This window comes from Triticum aestivum, chromosome 1D (genome assembly GCF_018294505.1).
Source record: "Triticum aestivum cultivar Chinese Spring chromosome 1D, IWGSC CS RefSeq v2.1, whole genome shotgun sequence".
NCBI lineage: Eukaryota > Viridiplantae > Streptophyta > Magnoliopsida > Poales > Poaceae > Triticum > Triticum aestivum.
In genome coordinates, this window is record NC_057796.1 from 473,138,251 (window position 1) to 473,158,750 (window position 20,500).

The following is a 20,500-nucleotide window of genomic DNA, read 5'->3' on the forward strand; positions in this document are numbered from 1 at the left end:
AGTGCGCTCGCGGCAGAAAAAACAGTGCAGCCCCATTGTCATCTGCCTGTCCTTTCTGAATTTTCCTTCTCATCTGCCTCAATGAACCGTGGCTGGCAATCGCATCGCGTTGCATCTCGCATGTGACCGCGGCAGGTTAGGTGCGCCATTTGCCTGCTAAATTCTTCGCAGCCTAGCCTACCTATATATTTAGCTAAGGTATCGTTGCTCTGAGAGAGGACTAATGTAATGATTTGCCAAAAGAAGAAGAGATGAATGATTGTTCTTCCTTTGGAAAAAAGGGTAAAAAGAAGATCCAGACGCATAGTCGGTTGGCTGCTCATTATGTATACAATGGAGATATGTATGCAATCATTCTCGTGTAAAAAACACTCTTATATTATGGGACGAAAGAAGTAGTTAACTAATCTGTGCATAACTAATTCCAGACACGATCTAGTGCTTCTGTTATATCGCAAGTCTAATCCCCCATCATCCGGCCATCAGTGGATCCATTTGATAATGATACCCCTCAGGACTCGGGACAGCGTATCTTCAGACAAACGTGTATAAAAACCCTGCACGAGCAACAATTTATTCAGTAGCAAACGGACAGCAGGAGGATGCTACAAGAGTGATAGATGTCATCATGGTTGCTGATCGATCGAGCTCATCGCTTTCCGCTTGTTTAGCGCAGCGAAATTCGCCGACTCTGACTTGACCACACTGATCAAGCAGGACCATGTGGATATGTTCCTCTGTCATCATCGACAGGGACTCGCTAACAGACCCTCCCATTAGCAGCAACTACTGCTGCTGCAAACCTTGTGTTTGTTTGACAACAATGCATGCAGCTACGTCAGCAAATATTTTCCAACCCCCGCCCCCGAGCTTTCCTAAATCCTAAAAGTAAAGCCCGGTGCGGCGATCGAAGTAGAAGTACCAATGGCGCAGTGTCACGACTCACGAGCCTTCTCCAGCTGTTTCAGCAAGGGGGGATTAGCCTCCTTCTGAAATGGCTATTCTTCACAAAGGATATAGTTTAATTCACATGATCTTACCGCAAAAATAAAATAAAATAATAATTCACATGATCCGCGATGGCCCCTCTTGATCGGACCAGCATCTTGCATGGAGAATGCCATGGATGGGTGCATAGAGGGGAGAGGTAGGGTAGATAGCATGGAGTCAGGCATTGAGTTGTTGGGAGACCATGCATGAGGCTGGACCTTAGAACTCACTAGCTCGTGCCAAACGAGGCTTTGCGGCGCCCGATGGTGATGGCGGCCTCTGCGTCGATCATTAGCCCGCCGTTTAAGCAACGTTGACGAACTGCTCCATAGGCAAGATCTGGATCCCAGGTTTTCGTCGCCGGAGGTCACTTTTCCCGATCCATCCCGAAGGGTTTTTTCCCTCTCTCGCCCCATCATCGTACCAATGATCGGTGCGGCGGTTAGGCATCCTTAGACGAAAGAGTGGTCTTTCGTAAAATTTCATGTATGATAGTGGTCGATCCCTCGGGGGAAGGAAGATCTTCACTCATTCATTAAGTAAGTGCCTGCGGTGAGACCCACAACAAACGAAGGGAGGCGGAGCTTTATTAGTTGTAGGTGGACGGACCTCAAGTCCTTTATTCGGTCGTTGTGGTCGGACTCTATTATGGATTTCTGTCAACCCGAAGCTGCCATTTCCAGAACGGTTTGTGAAGTCAACTGAAGACAAGCAGATTGAACTTGGTAAACTTTGAAATAATCGTTTAGATAGCATTAGCCGCTTGTCCCTTCTATTAAGAAGACCTCCCGGCCGTGAGGCTCCCGGGGTGATCATCACCACCTGCACCTCACATCTCGGCCCTTTTCCTGTAGTACGGGTCTTGATTTCTTGTCTCTCTCCAATCATTCCGAAGAGCCGAGATCTCGTAAAGGAAAAATTAGCTAGCTCAGCTATCTCTCGAGCACAGGTTGAGGTTCGTCCTCAATGGGAAAATGGACGACATTGCAAGCAAATCTACTTGGATTAATTCTCTTGTTCTCTAGTTTGAAGTTTGTTAACTGAAATAGATATATGGTAGTACAATCGCGGCCATGGTGATTAGAGTGGCATGGAGGATGCAACGCTGCTCCCCAGGGCCCAAGCCACCATGCTTTTTGCAACAACAGTTTGTGTGGTGTGGCATGGACTTTGCAGTTGTGAGTGTGCTGGCCCATGGCGTGATGAGTGCACTTGCAGAAAAACCATCCAACTCGTACATAGCCTCTACATCATGTGCCCGTCCTTTATAATTTTTCCTTCTTCTTTGCCTGGACGAATAGTGGATGGCAATCGCATCTCAATTATGGCTGTGTGTATCCCAGTTATGCAGAGGCCGGATGCTTAAACTTTTTAAGCAATAAAGCGTCCTTTATCGAAAAAAATCGCATCGCATATGACCGCGCGGCAGGTTACGTGTACTATTGCCTGCTGGATTCTTCGCAGCCTAGTTACTAGACTTAGCTAAGGTACCATTGCTTTGAGAGAGGGCTAATGATTTGCTGCGACTTTGGACAAGAGGCTAAAAAGAAGGCCAAGATGGTCGGTCGGTTGCTTATTAGTCATCAGTACAAGAGATCAAGATAGATGCCATCGTCCTATTTTAAACTATCATTAATTTGATCATATGATCATACACTGTTATGTTAATAGAACATCTAGTGCTCCTGTTACCTCTCAAGCGTACGAAAACCCCATCATTCGGCTATCAGTGGATCTGCTATCCACATCACCACATCAGGACAACATATCAGGCAAACGTGCATAAATAATTCTGCACGAGAGACGACACGATGCTACAAGAGTGTGCATGAGGTGAGACGCCATCATCATCATGGATGCTGATCGATCAAGCTAGCTCGCCGCTTTCCGCTTGGTTAGCGCAGCGAAATTCTCTGACTTGACCACACACACTAAGCAGGACCACGTATATACGCCTGTCTGTGTCTGACAGGGACTTACTAATAGATCCTTCCATTAGCAACCACTACGAGCCTTTGGGCCATGCAGCTTCCATTGTCAGCAAATCCTCTTCAACTCCCGCTGAAGCTTTATTCTTCTTTTGATCTAATCTCCATGCAAAATCTGTCTTTTTTTCTTCTTCTTGCAAAATCTGTCACATGAACTACCTGCCTAAAAGGGGATCCACGATGGCACCATCGCCATCTTTCATGGGTGGTGATCGCCATGGATCAGACACACGCTGTACCCTGTGGCTAGCATGGAGTCGTTGGGAGACAGGGACGAGAGAGGATGGCTGGACCTAGAACTCACTAGCTCCTGCCAGGCAACGGTTCAGTTCGGTTTGTGGCGCTGCGTCATTAGCCCGCTGTTTAAGCAACCTGAAGAGCTGCTCCATTGCCAAGATCTGGATCCCAGGTAGGTTTTCGTTCGACATCGCAAGCAAGTGGGCTGCAAATGTACTTGTTATTATGAAAAATTCAGATGGTACGTTTTTATTTTTTGAAAAACAAGGGCAAAAGCTTTGCCCCTTTTTTCATCGATTAAGAAAGAAGTTTAGACATGAAAGTAAAAACACCCAAAGGCGGTGTAAACAGCAAGAGCTTACTCTCACGACATGATGTAACTCAAATGCATGCTTGGCTCCGGCTGTGGATCACTCTCCGACCTTCTTTTCTCTTTTGATGAAGTCGGCCCCAAGCTCATGGAGGATCTTGATTCACTAAAAAAAGGAAGAAGAGAATTGTTAGGTTAAAAACCAGGCGAAAACCGTAACAACACACCCGCAAAGGCAAGACGCATGACCGATCTAGTTATCCACATGAATACACATGCCCTGTAGGAGAAAAGCGCCATCGAGGTTGTCATCCGGTGCCATCGTAATCACTCCTCCGCGAGTCAACGATTCCGACTCCACCATCATCAACCACCAAAGAAGCTCTCGCCGCAGTAGGCGTCGAGACCCATACAGGCGACCAGTCAAACTCCATCAACGAGCGTTGTAGGAGAAAAGCGAGTGGATCTTGTCTACCCCTGCAATACACCGCCAACGCAGGAACACCACGCCTCCAGGGAAAAAGAAGGGAGCGATCCACCCAGCACTTTGGGAGGGCAGGGCTCGGCCGCTGGCGGCGGCAGAGGGGAGGTGACGGTAGGGAGGACTAGGACTCGGGTGGTTCGCCCCTAGGACTCTCACTCGGAATGACACGGTGCGGGGAGAGGGGGGGGGGTGTTTCTCCGATTTCTTTTTGATCTTGGTAATAATGATAGGCAACGACATTGCAGAGTTATTCCCCACCTACACATTTCTTTCATTCTAATTCTACAAGAGACTAGCATGACCAAGGATGTCATGGCTTTGCCCTGCTGGTCGTGGGGGTAAGTCATGGGAAACCACCATTCTGAGACGGAGTTGTGTTTTTCCCAAGTGTGAATGCTCAAACTTGTGAGACCTAGCCAATCTCAGGTCATAGACCATATACGGATGGAGAAGCGACTCTTGAAGAGAATGTGAGCGGTGGCCTCCGGTTCCCTCCTAAATAGCTGACAACAGCCACATCTTGGCCAATCTCTTACTTGGAGTCGATCGGTACATATCCCCCCCCCCCCCCCCCCCCTCCCGCTTAAAAGTTTGCATGGATCTTAAAGTTACTTAAAAGACTATCTCCATATTACACTGTTGGATACAAAAAGCTATATTATCCTTTTGGATTGAAGGGGTACAGTCAAATTTTCACCTGTAATTTGCATTGGAATCCGTAAACTTTTCTAGGGGGGTTTACGGTGTACCGAAGCAAAGTTCATACTGAAAAAGATAATAAGCACAGAATTTGCATTTTGGCGGGACCCAATTCTTCCAAACAACCATAAGCTGGTAATGTCCGAGTAGTCGCCATTATAATTTTATACTACTTCCTCTATTCCTAAATATAAGTCTTTGTAGAGATTCTAATATGGACTGTATACGGAGCAAAATGAGTGAATCTATACTCTAAAATACGTCTATATACATCCATATATAGTTCATATAGGAATCTCTAAAAAGACTTACACTCTGTATTTAGGAACCGAGGGAGTAGTAAGCTCGGTGGCATGGAGGATGCAAGGCTGCTCCCCATGGCCCAAGCCACCACGGTTTTGTCAAGAACAGTGTGTGTGGCATGGACTTTGTGTGTGTGCGGGCGCTGGCCCATGGTCTCATGAGTGCGCTCGCAGAAAAAACATCGAACTCGTACATGGCCTCTCCATCATGTTCCTGTCCTTTCTGAATTTTTCTTGTCGTCAGACTGAACGAACCGTGGCAGGTTACGTGCACCGTTGGTTGCCTGCTGGATTCTTAGCAGCCTAAGCTATCTAGCTAAGGTACCATTTGCTTTGAGGACTAATGTAATGATGTGCTTCTACTTTGGAGAAAAGGCTGAAAAGAAGGCCAAGATGGTCGGTCGGTTGCTCATTATTCATTTCAGTACGAAGGATCAAGACATCCATTAATTTGCTCACAATGTTGATTTTAATAAAACATTGAGGATGTGTTTGGTTTGTGTCATCAAGTGGAACGGCACGGGTCGGTTCCATCCCGAGGACCCGTTCCAGTGTTTGGATTGTGGAAGGAACCAGAACTCAGCGGTTCCAGGGAACGGCGTATTCCCTGTTATGCCGAACCTAGGCGTTCCTCCAAATCGGTCGGACCACGCGGAACACCTTGCTCGCGTCTCTTCTCCTCATCTCTCACCCACCTCGCGGCCCGCGGCCCAGCCACCCACGACCTCTGCCCTCTCTCCCTCGATGGCCATGGCGGCGGCCGTCGGCCGGAGCACCTTCCCTTCCTCCGCTGCACCCCATCATCGACAGCGTCCCCTTGTGCGCGGCCGCGGCGGACGCGCAGCCGAGGTCTGGCTCATCGAAGACGCAGCCTGCATCGCGCCCGCTACGTCGCTGACCTCTGCCCCTAATCGGAAGTGCAGCCTCGCCGGCGTCTCCTGCCCCTCCTATCTCCCCCTCGACCAAGGATCTAGCGGAAGGAGTTCGGGGTGAGGTGCGTCTGTGTGTACGTGAGGAGGCGCATGTGTGTGTGTGTGTGGCGTGGTGCGACTGGAAGGCCAGCCTAGCTCGCAACCATGGCTGCCGAGCTCGAGCTCGAGCGGCTGGACGGCCTCGGTGCAAGAGCAACGTGCAATTCACCCCGTCGGCCAGATGATTGAAAAAGAACTGAAGGAGCAAGGCTGCGTTTGGGTGGCTGCTGTTGATCCAGAAATTTTGTATTTGGGTCGCTGCTATCGATCTTGTGGACTGGAGGAGCAAGGCTGGACGAGCAAGCTGCATTTTTTGCTTGTAGCACACAGATCAGATGCAGACTTTGGTATTTGGGTGGCCTTTGTTTGACTGAAATCCAATCAGATCAGCTGCGATTTGTTGAATCTTGATGCTCACACTGCTGCACAATTCAATATTTATCTGCATTTTTAATGACCGGAATCCACTCCAATTCATGATGAGATAAATAAACTCATCCCATTCCATCTCTCAAACTAAACATCAAAATGTAACCATTCCATTCCTTCAAATTGCCACTACCAAACACAGTGACCGAACCGACCCATTCTAGTGGAATGGAACCGTGACATTCCGTTACACTTTGTCCCCGAACCAAACACACCCTGAGTGCTCCCGTTAGAGCAACTCTAGCCGACCCTGTATTCTGGTTTTTTTTTTTTGCGAATAATACGGAAATTTTATTCCAAAGTCACAGGGTTACAGTCGAGAGGCAATAAGTCCTCACAACATGAAGGACATCTGTTTATCCATACCGCAGTACAAGACTCGGTACGGCTATAATTGGCCATACAATCTGCTACCCTATTTTGATTCCTACTAATTTTTTGTGGAACAAACTCCCTCTCATCCATACAAAATTTAATCTCTGCTACTAGATGACCATAGGCCGATCGGAACATACTTTCACTAGAGAGTATCGAAAGTGCATTACAGGAATCAGATTGCACCTTAACTGGTAGATCAGTATGTTGTAAAGCAAGGCCATCCCTTGCATTATTGCATGTATCTCCGCCTCGAGCGCTTCATTGCAATTAAATATAACACGGTAAGCAGCAAAGATAATAGAGCCATCATCACGACGTAAGATCATACCAGCACCTGCCTTGCCATCATGAGCTAAGAAAGATCCATCAACAGACAGCCCTGTAAGTAAAAATAAAAACCCGGTTTGCTCCTCTAAATGGCTCTTGGCCGAACTCTTATAACCGTTAAAAGAGAAAAAAAATTATACTTCCCGGCACCTAAATATGCTCGGCCTCCACCTGGTCAAGTAAAAATTGCGGTCTCTTTTTCACGCCCTCAACCCCGCTGCCTCGTCGCCAACGACTACCCACCGCCTCAGTCGCTTCCCCGTTGCTTCCCTTCGCCCTCGTCGCCCTTCTGCCTTAGTTCGAGCTGGTCTTCGGCCGTCGCAGTCGTCGGAGTCGAGCTGAAACACCGCCGCATCTACCCCGTCACCGGAAAACGGCTCTGATCTTCTTCCTCGTAGCCTCACCGGCACCTAACTGTGCTTTACTTGTCATCTCCATGCCTCGCAGACCACTAGTATCAGCTCAACGCGGCCGAACGGCCGTTATACCTATGCCGCCTTGCAAGTGATCGACGACTTGCCTAGGTGAGTTTTTTTTTGTCGAGATCATCACTATTTTCTAGGTTTGTTGCCAGAGAGGCTCCTCCTTGCAACTATATGATCAATGGCCATGAGTACACGATGAGTTACTACCTTGCAGATGGTATCTATTTTTCATGGCCCATTTGTCAAAACAATTCCGCGTCCAAAATTTAACAAAAGATGCGGAGAGAGCTTTCGGCGTGCTTCAGAAGCGCTTTGCCATCGACCGTGGCCCTGCCAAGTATTGGAACCACAAGGTTCTATGGCAAATCATGACATGTTGCATAATCTATCATAACATGATCACTGAAGATGATAGGCATGCTTGATAACTATCGGTACATTGCCAATATGAGTCCCGTTGAGTCAGAGCACGATGCAGATAGGATACCAAAATTCCTCGAAGCGCATCGCAGACTAAGAATTGAGAAGTTCGTACTCCCTCCGGTCCTTTTTAGTTCGCATATAAGATTTGTCTGAAGTCAAGCCCCGTAAAGTATGACCAACTTTATAGAAAAAAATACCAATATTCACAATGTGAAATCAATATCAGTAGGTGCGTCACGACTTAAATTTTCATATAGTATAACTTTATCATGGTAGGTGTTGATATTTTTTCATATAAACATGGTCAAACTTTATGAAGTTTGACTTCAGAAAATTCTTATATGTAGAGTAAAAAGGACCGCAGAGAGTACCCAGCTTCAAGATGATCTTGTTGAGCAGCATTGATATCTACATAACACTTTGTAGTTGTGCTTTTATCATGCTATTACTTTGGTGTGTTTGAATTTGAATAATTCGGTTTGTAAACTATGAATTTGTAATATTCATAAATTGTGTGAACTTTAATTATTATGTTCGGATTTAATATGTGTGCAAATTAATATATTGTTGAAATGCACTAGTACTGTGTGAACTAGAATTGTTTTCTTTTGTTGGTAAAAACAAAATTTTACTCCGCTAAGTTTATGAAATCGGGTAGAAACAATCAAAATTTAGAGTAGTAAAAATACTCCTTTAAGGGATACTCAGCTGCTTGCTCTTATCTCTCACACAAAGTGCACGTAAACCCCATCATTCGGCTATCAGTGGATCTGATATCCGGTACCGATAGGTTTAGGATGGTGCAAGAGTACGTACGTCGCCGCTTTCCGCTTGGTTAGGGCAGCGAAATTCTCCGTCTTGACCACACTGATTTAGCAGGACCACGTATATACGCCTGTCTGTGTCTGACAAAGTGACAATGACTCACTAACAGATCCTTCCATTAGCAACTACTACGAACCTTTTGGCCATGCAGCAGCTTCCATTGTCAGCAAATCCTTTTCAACCCCTCCTGAGCAGAGCTTTTGCTTTAATCCTTCTTTAATCTAATCTCCATGCAAAATCGGTCACATGATCGACCTGCCTAAAGCCAAAGGTGATCCGCGTACGATGGCTCCTCTTCATCAGACAGCCGGGCATCTTGCACGGATGGATGCATGGATCGCCATGGACGGATGGATGGATGTCGAGAGGGAGCTAGGTAGGTTAGCTAGCATGAACATTAGCCCGATGTTTAAGCAACCTGAAGAACTGCTCCACTGCCAAGATCTGGATCCAATTTTTTTTGTCGCGACGTCGGAAGCAAATGGGCTGCAAATGATCTCGAATGCACTTGTTCTCTCAAGTTCAAGGTCCGTCATGATCTGGGCGATCGAACTTCACGGCGTGCGCTCTTAATCTGATCAAGGCAAGGATGAAATGGTTCCATCCGCAAGTTCATATCTGAACACAATCAGTGAACTTTGTGTTTTTCTAGGAACAACCAAAACAGTAGGAGATACATGTTTCTTGTTGTCAAGTTGATGTAGAATCTGTGGACATGTGTGTATGAATGGTGTCAAGAAGCAAAGCCATGACGTCGTCTATTCACAAAAATCAAAATGAACACAAAACTAAAGCAAAAGAAAAATGCAATGGCACAAACAAAAGCAGCAGATGCCTTTGCTCTGAGTTGTGCTGATCTTGATCAAAAGACACGATCAACTTTGCCAAACAACCTCAATGGCGCAGTTGAACAACGCCCAGCTTTCTCCGAGACCGCTTTCTTTCTTTCCGCAAAGAAAAAAAAGGATAAAATCCCTCGCTAGATGCCGATGCAGCATCCAACAATATCTCGCTGCTTGGGTGCTTCCTGCAGCTCCACCACCACCACCACCACCACAAAAGCCACCCTTCCACTCCATACCCTCGGAGCTGTAAAAGCACAACCGAGCCAAAAATGTGCTCAAAAGCACGCCCAACCCTGCTCACATCCCATCTTATTCCATCCCATTCCCCAGAAGTCCACCATGCTAAGCGGCAAAAGCGGCCTCTGATGCCCAAATCATTTCATCCGGCTTGCTAAAGGAGGGGGATAGGTGGTAGCTAGCATAGGACGCCCCTCCCAAGTTATCCTCTTGGACCGGCTAAATCTTGCGTTCCTGAACTTGCAAAGCCAGATTCTTGCATTCCCCCGCAAGCTTCTTCGGTCGCCGCATCGCGCCGAGGGTTGGCGCGGTTCGCCGGCGTTGATTGGTCTCTGCACATTGTTTAAGCTCAGCCAGGTTTCTTTTTCTCTTGTTCAAATGCCCTGGTATTTAAGGTGAGGGGGAGCTTTGCAAGAAAGGAATGGCTTGGATGGGTTTAGTAGCATGAGGTGGTAGCGGGAGAGAGCAGAGCCCAGAAGCTTGCCCTGTTCATTCATCACCTTCTCCTTCAGCCATTGCTGGCTGGTGTAGGCGCGTCGATCCATCTTGCTTTGGTTTGATCTTTTGCTGCTCAAGAAGTCCACTTTGGTTCAGTTCAGTTGCTTGCCATTTTCGATCTTCTTGGAGTTGCTTGCTCTGTTCCTGCTAAGGGCAGATTTGATAAATAAAAAAGCATCAATGCTACTGTTTGGAAGAAAAGGACTGCTTCCTGCAGTGTCAGGCTGTGTGATTCTCTTGCTTGCAAGCTCGATCCATGGCGCTTCAGATAGCCTGGAGGGTCTGAACCAAAGCTACAAGAGCGTTCAGCCATTGGAGGTAAACAAAAAGCTGTCAAGTTTTCTCTCCCCTGTAAATAAGTTTCAGAGACTCTTTCCATGCTCCTATGAAACTTTGGATGCAAGAATCTGAATGTGTCATTGCACAACTGCTATCACTGACTAACATAAAACTTACACTTGGATGAACTGTTGTTTTTGCAGCTGACGCCCAAGCTGTCGCTGCAGCTCAAGCTCCACGCCTTCCTCCTCTGGTCCTCCGTCGGCTTCCTCATGCCGATCGGCGTGCTGCTGATCAGGTTCTCGAGCAACGTGAAGAGCGCCAAGGCCGTCAGGGTCCTCTTCTACTGCCACGTCGCCGCGCAGGTCGCCGGCGTGGCCCTGGCCACCGCCGCCGCGGCGCTGTCGATCACCAACTTCCAGAACGCCTTCAACAACACCCACCAGCGGATCGGGGTCGCCCTCTACGGCCTCGTCTGGCTCCAGCCGCTCATCGGCTTCCTCAGACCCGACAGGTATGGCGGATACATGGACGAACACCTTGAATTTCCTCATGAATTCGTGATGTTTGCTGACTGATCTCTTGTTGTACTTCAGGGGCGTGAAGGCGAGGAGCGTGTGGTACCTGGCGCACTGGCTGCTGGGGGTGGTGGTGTGCGTCGTCGGGGTGGCCAACGTCTACATCGGCCTCCACACGTACCGGGAGAGGACCGGCAGGAGCGTCGGGCTCTGGACGGCGCTCCTCACCGCCGAGGTCTCCGCCGTGGCGCTCGTCTACCTCCTCCAGGACAGGTGGAACCACGTCATCCGGCAAGAAGAGGCGGCCGCTGGCGACGAGCGGCGGTCGGAGACGGAGACGTCGGAGGAGCCGTCGTACCCGGCCAACGACCACAAGGAGGTGGCCGTGATGCCGTAGCATGACCATGGGAGCTCGCTCGCTTGGGCAAACGCAACACCGATTCTGTACAGTTCATGTGTGCTTGGGATTGCGTCTTGGTAACTTGTTAGCTGAAGCTGCAGATTGAACAGCTTTTCAGTGAGAGTAGATACAATACAACTCTCGGTGTTGCATTTTCCCTGGCCGGGGATTGCATGATCAATTAACATGAGATTTACGTACACACAGTACCAATACAGTGAGACATTCCAGGAACAACAGTCACAGTATCAAACCTATCCGCCGCGGCAAGCAAGTGTCGCAGCCACGTAACCTCAGCGCCGACTTCCCCTGCCACCTCCATCTTGGGCATCGAGTCGGTGTAGACGAAATCGAGCAAGGCGTTGAACACATTCGGCTCCATGTCTTGTATCTGTATGGCACTGGCTGTAGCAATCCCCTCCTTCATGGGACCAAAGAGGGAGGTTCATCGCAAGTTGGCAACTTGAGCATGAAACAACCTGACGTTCAAGGGCTACTTATTTGCTAGCTACAGGATGACAATGCAGACCAAGAAAGAGACCAACATGCCAAAGATAGTAGGCAGATAAGCAGCAACATGGTTTTGAGATCATTCATCCACAGTAGCAGCAATCCTCTTGTGCAGATAACAGCTAGCTTCCATAGTAGTAGTAGTGACGACCACAATAAGTTCATACAGGTACTGATGCACTCCACTTACACAGAGTAACCAAGTTCAGATAATTTATACTAACGCATTCCCGGCTTGCAGAATAACCACAGAACTACAACAACAACAACCATAGCATGGTCAGATAACCTACAGGGAGCAGCTTGCATAGCGATAACGGGCGGCTAACAGTATAACAACCTCTCAACGGTCCTGAGGGAAGAGCCATGCTGCCAGATACATCTCAGCGCACCGCTTCCAGGAAATATTTGGATCACCGGAACCGATGCTGCGGAATCTCATGGAATAGACGCCGAAAGAAGTCTTCTCCTCATCATAGGCATAGTCTAGGCGATTATCCTCATCATCATCCAAGAAGAAGATGCGATCGCCCGGCAACCCGTACTGCGACACGGACATGGACCTCGAGCACCTTCGCCCCAGAAACAGCACTTGGTCATCCCCCACGGTCGACACCTTGACCCACCGTGAATGCTCAAAGTCAGCCTCAAAAACCTCAAACTCATTCTGTCCGCCCATAATTTTACCGTCCCCTCCAGGTTCAGGAAACTGACACCAAATCGTCCTGCGTACCATCAGCAACATCCCACGCGATTCAACCAGGTAGAGCTTCTTGCAGGCCGAACTGTTGTCCTCGAATACAGCATCATACCATGTAGGACAATCACCCTCGATGACTCGTCCAATCCGAGAAACCTGTGGATCGCCGGTGCTATGGTCCTGGCTGATGTTCACCACAAGGAGGTTCTCGTCCTTGGCAATGGCGTACAGCTTGCCCTGGTAGAATGACATGTCTTGGAAATCCTCGATCCGATCATACGCACGCACTGACCACGACAAGGCCCCTGGCTGGCACATTAGAATCTGACTGATGGGTCCAATGCCAACTAGTGCAGCAACGAGATTTGGCGAGCACAGGATTAGCTTACTTATGCGCAGGTTGTCTGCTTCATTGATACGCATCCATGTGATGTAGAGGTTAGCAGATTCTACGCTTCCGCCCTCTGCCCATTTAGATTTAGCAGACGCATTCGGAGGCCGGAGTCGTACACTTGAGAGAGCAGGGAGCGTCACGGTGGCCCTGGAGAAGGGGTTGACCATGAAGCAACCGTCATCGCGTGAGAAGATGAGCCAGCTGCCACACACATTCTCGTACCCTGAGAAGCCACAACCAGGGAAGTGGAAGGGCTTGTCGTACATGAGGCTGTAGAAGGTGCCGTCGGGGAGTGCCAGCAGCGGCAGCGGTGGCAGCTGGAGCTGCCTCGCGGCGGCACGCCACTGCGGGCACACCGCGGCAAAGCAGGCGCAGTCGGCGTACACGGGGAGCAGGCTGAGCACCAATCCTGCTAGGTCCAGCCGGAGGGCTGACCATGACGGTGGTGGCTGCGGGTGTGGTTTCTTCTCTTCTGCCATCAGTCCTGCAGAGAAGCAAAATCATCATCGAATGCTCTCGTTCCTCGAACATCGCAACCAACCCCAAACGCGGCAAGCATTGCGTCGAACACTTAGCGTGCATAGCCAACGGACACGGCGGGAGCAGGGGAGGAAATGGCCTGAGCGAGCAAAAACGGACGGGGAAAGGTGAGGGAAGAAGCAAGAGGAGGGTACCAGACAGACCGCGCCGGGATCGATTTTCCGTCCGGCGTCCGCGCCGGTGAGTAGGCCGCCGCTCCTGCTGCTGCTCTCGTGCGGGCGGGAGTGGAGTGGAGCGTGGAGTGGCTTGCCCGTGTGACCAAGTCAGTGCTACTGAGCCCAGGCCCACCCACACACTCAGTCAGTAGTGTCCACCTGCTTCTTCGCTGATTTTTCTTTAAATCCAAACCTCCAAACATAGCCCAATACCTCGAACAAGCAATGGAACTCGGTAAAAGAAAAATCAGAGTAAGGAACTAATAATCTGAAAAAATCAGAGTAAACATTTTGCCAGGTATTTATATATGCCAAAAGCAAAGGAATCTTCAAACGAGGTTTTTCCCGCAAAAGAACATGCTTTTGAGAAACAAACAAAATTGCTTTAAAAATGTATCTAAAATTAATAAGTAAGGTGAATAATATCAAACAATCAGATGGTGAGATTTTAGATGTTATAACCCGCGATATCAAGTAAACGAGACCCATGAGAACATACTCACAGTGGGCATGCCTCACACCGAAAGAAGACGTCGTCGAGACATGGAGGCCCCGAGGATGTATCCAGTGCACCGGCCTAATTCATGCACCCAATGCACCGATGCTAGATAAGCCATTGGATACAAAATAGAGGGAGATGAGCTGGCTAGGGAGATGGATGGTTGGTACATTTGCAAAATAGTCCTTCTATTATTTAGAAATTAACCCGCACTCCATATCTCACATTCTCAGTCTTCCATAATAAAACTGTTTGCTTATTTATTTTCTGTCCAAATAAAAATGGGTCATATATTTTGAATCAGATGTCTGATTTCGAACTGTTTGGACTGACATCTATGTTTAATTGAGATGTTTTGACATACATCAAGTTTGAGTACAGTTTAAAAAGCAACAAAAAATATGTTTTCAAAATATATTCAACATTGATATTGTTTCAAAGGTCTTGTCAAGACAAATACCACAGTCAAAACCGATCCAGAATCAGACATTCGGTTTAAAATATATCACCCTTTTTGTGTTTGAGCCAAAAAAATCTGAACGTACATGTTTATAGAAGTGAGAGATGTGGAGTGCGGGTTGATTTTTTATAAAGTGGAGGGTGGCCTCAGCAAAAATGGTATAGTCTAATTGGTGACCAAATCTGGGTCATTCCTTTTTCATCTATTGGCCCAAAACCTACTGGTGCATTGGGTGCACAGATTTGCCTGGTGCATAGGATATGTTCTCAGGAGGCCCCGACGGCTCATTTCCATATGACTACGTCTCGATGATGCGCTGGTAGGACACCTTAACAAGGAGAACAAGTAATAAAAAAACACCACAAGTGACAGTAGGAAGCCTTGCCAGCAGCTCTAGAGTAATGGTCGGAGGTGAGGCGACATGCTTAATCCTGCTGGAGATGATGACCACACCAAATCATCTAGAACCATCCATGAGTGGTAGTTGTCCCTCTCGATCTTCGCCGGCGAGCCCGTGGATTCGCCTTCCCTCTGCCTGCCTCTCTGACTACCGGTGTCATAGAGGGAATCCTAGTGCCTCGACTCTGGGTAGTAGATAGGTTATTTTAGTCCTCGTAGAGACGATGCTCAGATGGATGTCGACGCTTTTTCTTCGATTCAATCTTGTGGGCTCCGATCCTCCTCAAGTTCATCCGCCATGATGGTTTAGATAGAGTCCAGCGAAGATTTCTGTCAGCTCCTCGGGGCGACGAGGTTAGGATTTCTCTTCGTGCATACACGACGAAAAGATTTGGTACCAGGTTCTTCAAATCGATTCAAGGGTTCAATGTGCGACGACTGTGGCCCGAGAGTGCTAGTCTTTACGGGCATGTGCATGAAGACTTCACGCTTTCCTCGACGAGGTCAGGCCGACTCTTGTATGGGAGCAGTGACATCAACGCGTTGGCTGCTTGTTCGTGTGGCGGCGGTGGCCCATAGACATCGATGTGATTTTTATTATGTTTGAGGTGCTTTGTACTTATGGTGAATCTTTATATCAGAGTTGGGGCCTTTTCGCAAAAATAGAGAGCATAGTTGCAGTTTGGTGTGACTAAGTTCGAACTTGTATACTTCATGAAGTGAAAGAATAATTCAAAGGAACAATTTGCAATCATTTATTCCCTTTTGATTCAAAATCTATACTAGGCATGACCGCATGGACGTCTTCACCCTAACGAAAGTTAACAAACAAGTCAAAATAATGTGTTTATTTATATCCAATTTGATTCGAAGTTTTTACGTGGACCTAGCAAGAAAAGCAAAGATTGTTTTCAAAAGTTTTTGTTTAAACTCCAATACTGATTATACTGGTGTAAGCTCGAGACCATATCTCAGTGTCGCTTGGTCTCACGAAGATAACAAATTAAAATAATAAGAATGGACAGTAAACCATGGAATGAGGAATTATACTTTAACGAGTTACATGAACATTTTCATTACATAATGAACTGATATCATCGATTATGGAACACATTTTAAAAAATTGTACGAACCATGTTTATCTATTGGAAATATTTATAGGAGTTATGTGAATAGTTTGTTTGACATACATGAACAAATGCATTATTCTACTAGTAAAAACTACACAAATAAAAATATTCGACATATAAAAGAAATATGTTCCACATCCATAAAACCCATTATCTTATATAAATAATAAATATTTACTATCAAAATAAAATATTGATAAGGAAGTATTTTATTATTTTATTAATATAATTTCAAATAATTGTATGTTTTAGTCTTAACAAAAACATTAAGTAAAATAAAACAAAGACTAGAGGACTATCCAATAAGAAACATAAAGAACATATAAAATTCAAAAGTACAAGAAAAAAAGAAGATCAAAAATAAAATGAAAAAAGTAATAACATTGTTCAATATATAAATCATAGTAATAATATATAAACAGTGAAAAAATTATAAGAAATATGAAAAAGAAAGTAATAAAATGACAAAAGTATAAGAAATATCCGATGAGTACAAAAAGATGGCAATAGGGGGATGGCAGTTTTGCCCATGGGTATGGGTACCCGTGGGTACCCTTTCCAAAAACAATGGGCATGGGCAAGCATTGGAGAGATTTTGTACCCACGGGTAATGGGTATCCATACCCGCAAAATATATGGGTAGGGTACGGCTATAAAATTGTGCCCATGGGTGACCCAATGGATACCCAGAAAAATATAAGTAATGAAAGTAACTCCTATGACACGTGGGGTCAACATCCAACTCCTATGACCCACCCTAAATCTAGTATTCCTTAAACCGCACATAGCTCATAGGCATGTAATCACTTTCTCGCCACTCCTCCTGTGTCCTATGTGACTCCTCGAAAAGATGAAATCTCGAATATTCACTACCGGACTCTTATCCAACTCTCGATTCAGTGATCCCTCATTCCCAACACCGCCTCCCACTAGGTTGGGATTTCACCAACCGTTGATCATACTCCCTTGATGCCTCCAAGTGGCCACCCACCGGAGAATGCCACGTTAGTTCTATACTGTTGTCCCATCATCGATTGAATTTTAAACTCATTTCTCTACCTTTTAAAATTTTAGATGCTATATGGTGTACCCGTTGGATACCCATTGGATATACGATACCCGATGGGTATGGGCATGGGTGCCACTTTATGCCCATGGGTATTGAAGTGGGTGGGTATAGAATGTTTTTGTGGGTATGGGTTTGGGTAAAAGAAGGTTGTACCCGCCCATACCCTACCCATTGCCATCTAATAACCTTGTGAATGAGGGATTGACCCACTTCAATACCCATGGGCATAAAGATTTTTTTCCCAGTTTTGTTGTGTTGCATTATATACTAATCCCAACCTTTTTTTTTTACATATTCTTTGACCTTGGGGCTTGCTTAAAAACGAGATGGCACAAGGTTATTAGATGGCAATGGGTAGGGTATGACCCACTTCAATACCCATGGGTAAAACGAGATGGCACAAGGTTATTAGATTGCCATCTAATAACCTTGTAAACTGTAATTGTGCTTCAACATGATCTATATACCGAACCATGTTATTAGATTTGCAATTCTCTCGTTTTTAAGCAAGCCCCCAAACCCCAAGGTCATCTCGTTTTTAAGCAAGCCCCAAGGTCAAAGAATATGTAAAAAAAAAAGGTTGGGATTAGTATATAATGCAACACAACAAAACTGGGGAAAAAATCTCACAATATGTTGGAGGTGCGTGTGTTTTGTGTAGAGGTTGACTATCCATGTCCTAACAGAGTACAACAACAAAAGTAAATACCAATGATAAATCGTTTCTTGCTTTGAGCTGCTTGTTGATCACAAAAGTGTTCTTTTTTCTCATCATCTTTGACTACATGACCAGATTCTTCTATTAAACTGCAAGAATCATCAACAAATTATTTAAGACATCACATAAGAAAGCAGACAGTATTGCTACATTATCCAGGTGGACAGGTTGCAAATATTCATCATGCCACATACTGAAGACCCGAAACTGCATGTTCAAGTAGAAACAACACCGTGCATTATCAGATCACATGGCAATGTTTGGCCAAACTTACCGCTTGCACACCCTCATATTGACTATCTTCTTGGAGGTGTTTGTTCCTGCTGAGGTCCGAGTGAGACTGAATCCGCAGCATCAATGCTACTGTTTGGAAGAAAAGGACTGCTCCCTGCAGTGTGAGGCTGTGTGATTCTCTTGCTTGCAAACTCAACCTATGGTTCTTCAGATAGCCTGGAAAGATTGAACCAAAGCTACGAGAGCGTTCAGCCATTGGAGGTAAAATGGTTGTGAAGTTTTCCTTTTCTCCCCTGTAGATAAGTTTCAGAGATCCTTTCCATGTCCCTATCCAACTTTGGATGCAAGAATCTGAATGTGTCATTGCTGAACTGCTATCATTGACACTCGGTTGAACACTGGAACTGTTGTCGCTGCAGCTCAAGCTTCACACCTTCCTCGTCTGGTCGTGGGTCGGCTTCCTGTTGCCGGTGAGTGTGCTGCTGATCAGGTTCTCGAGCAACTGAAGAGCGCCAAGGCCGTCAGGGTCCACGTCGCCACACAGGTCAGCTGCAGCGGCGCTGTCGATCACCAACTTCGACAACGCGTTCAACAACACCCACCAGCGGATCGGGCTCGCCCTCTATGGCCTCGTCTGGCTCCAGCCGCTCATCGGATTCCTTAGACCCCTCAGGTTAGTTAGACACGTCAACAAACACATTGATTTCCTGTAAATGTTACTGATGAAAGCAACAAACGCATTGATTTCCTGTAAATGTTCCTGATGAAAGTGTGTGATGGTTTGTGATCTCTTGTTCTTGAGATGAAAGTATGTGATGAAGGCGAGGAGCGTGTGGTACCTGGTGCACTGGCTGACGGGGGTGGCGGTGTGCGTGGTCAGTCAACATCGACATCGACCTCCTCACCGCCAGGAGGTCTCCGCTGTGGCGCTCGTCTACCTCCTCCAGGGCAGGTGGAACCACGTCGTGCAGCAAGAAGACGTGGTCGCCGGTGACGAGCAGCAGTCGGAGACGGATACGTCGTGTCGTAGCATGATTGTCGATGGGAGCTCGCTTGGGCAAATGCAACACCGATCTGTACAGTTCGTGAGCTCGAATAAAAATAGTTAGAAGAGGAAGATCAGAGACTCCTGTTAACTGAAACTGCAGACTGGACAGCTTTTCAAACATAGATCAACACTACAGCACTACGCAGATTGCATGATCAACAAGAGATTTATATCATACAACACTACACTCTGGTTAACTTCCTTCTTATATATGCCAAGTAGGCAACCATTCAGCTGGCGGTACAATACAATACAACTTACAAGTGATAGTTTGGTACCAATGCATACAGTGAGATAATTTCAGGAAACTGAGCAAGGCCTTGAACACATTCGGTTCCATGTCTTGTATCTGAATGGCACCGGCTGTAGCAACCCCCTCCTTCATGGGCCCGAAGAGCTCTGCCATGAAGACAGGGGAACGGGACGCGAGCAGACAACGGTGCGCGGCGAATGTCTCATGGCCGACCTCGAACGTCACGTCGGCGCCCACCTTGGTCACAAAGAGATGGTTCAGATGCTCACTAATGCTAGATGGTGGCACCTCGATCAAGGGAGCAGCAGCAGCAGCTTCGGCAATGATGAAATCACACCGGATGGTGAAACAATCGTCCTTGAGAAGATGCTTTGACTTGTGAAGGTCCCTCTCCTTTTATGAAACTAGGACGACCCCAAGCAGAGCCACTTCTAGAGAAGTCACATGTTTTGATTGCACGGATGGATGCAATCTCTTGCTTATCAACCTCATGAATGAAACTAAACTGGAGGTGCAGCTTCACAGGCCGTGCCACATCCTGGTCAAGGACAAGATAAACACAGATGAAACCGACATTCTCGGATCGGCTACCATTGGGATGGAACCTCAAAGCCCATTGATAGCCTCCAGCTTGGAAAGAGCTACCCTTGATTCCCTCTCCATTGGGCAGGTCTTTGATGCGGGAGTAACCTTCCACCACAAGCAGGTGATAGTAGCAGCTGCCTCTGCTGGCTGCGCTGGAGCCGTAGTAGACCATGGCCGACTCCGCGGACGATGGCTGCACCAGTCGGCCGTCGGCAACGACAGATACGCCGGCGAACGGCAT

General features: G+C 46.9%; 2 protein-coding genes and 2 pseudogenes across 3 annotated transcripts; 2 read left to right on the top strand and 2 right to left on the bottom strand.

The window, feature by feature from the left end:
• The first annotated feature begins 9,852 nt into the window (after positions 1 to 9,852).
• On the top strand, positions 9,853 to 11,756 carry LOC123183127 (cytochrome b561 domain-containing protein At2g30890). The gene is made up of 3 exons (XM_044595866.1): positions 9,853 to 10,686; positions 10,851 to 11,161; positions 11,244 to 11,756. The coding sequence occupies exons 1-3, from the start codon at positions 10,549 to 10,551 to the stop codon at positions 11,560 to 11,562; spliced, it is 768 nt and encodes a 255-aa protein (XP_044451801.1). The 5' UTR covers positions 9,853 to 10,548; the 3' UTR covers positions 11,563 to 11,756.
• A 1-nt stretch (position 11,757) lies between these two features.
• On the bottom strand, positions 11,758 to 20,500 carry LOC123183126 (BTB/POZ and MATH domain-containing protein 3-like; annotated as a pseudogene).
• Positions 12,186 to 14,018, bottom strand: LOC123183124 (uncharacterized). Of its 2 annotated transcripts, none has more exons than XM_044595864.1 (2): positions 13,844 to 14,018; positions 12,186 to 13,653 (listed from the first exon to the last, which is right to left on the bottom strand). In XM_044595864.1, exon 2 carries the CDS (start codon positions 13,646 to 13,648, stop codon positions 12,419 to 12,421), a length of 1,230 nt encoding a protein of 409 aa, XP_044451799.1. In that variant the 5' UTR covers positions 13,649 to 13,653; positions 13,844 to 14,018; the 3' UTR covers positions 12,186 to 12,418. The 2 variants fall into 2 exon arrangements, with proteins under 2 accessions (XP_044451799.1, XP_044451800.1); XM_044595865.1 differs by having other exon boundaries at positions 13,853 to 14,003.
• On the top strand, positions 18,769 to 19,482 carry LOC123179745 (cytochrome b561 domain-containing protein At2g30890-like; annotated as a pseudogene).

Bases quoted from the DNA above. Each gene is read 5' to 3' on its own strand.
- LOC123183127 (XM_044595866.1), top strand. From the start codon at position 10,549: ATGCTACTGTTTGGAAGAAAAGGACTGCTTCCTGCAGTGTCAGGCTGT. The intron at 10,687-10,850 runs GTAAACAAAAAG...TTGTTTTTGCAG, and splicing joins AGAGCGTTCAGCCATTGGAG to CTGACGCCCAAGCTGTCGCT. The intron at 11,162-11,243 runs GTATGGCGGATA...GTTGTACTTCAG, and splicing joins GGCTTCCTCAGACCCGACAG to GGGCGTGAAGGCGAGGAGCG.
- LOC123183124 (XM_044595864.1), bottom strand. From the start codon at position 13,648: ATGGCAGAAGAGAAGAAACCACACCCGCAGCCACCACCGTCATGGTCA.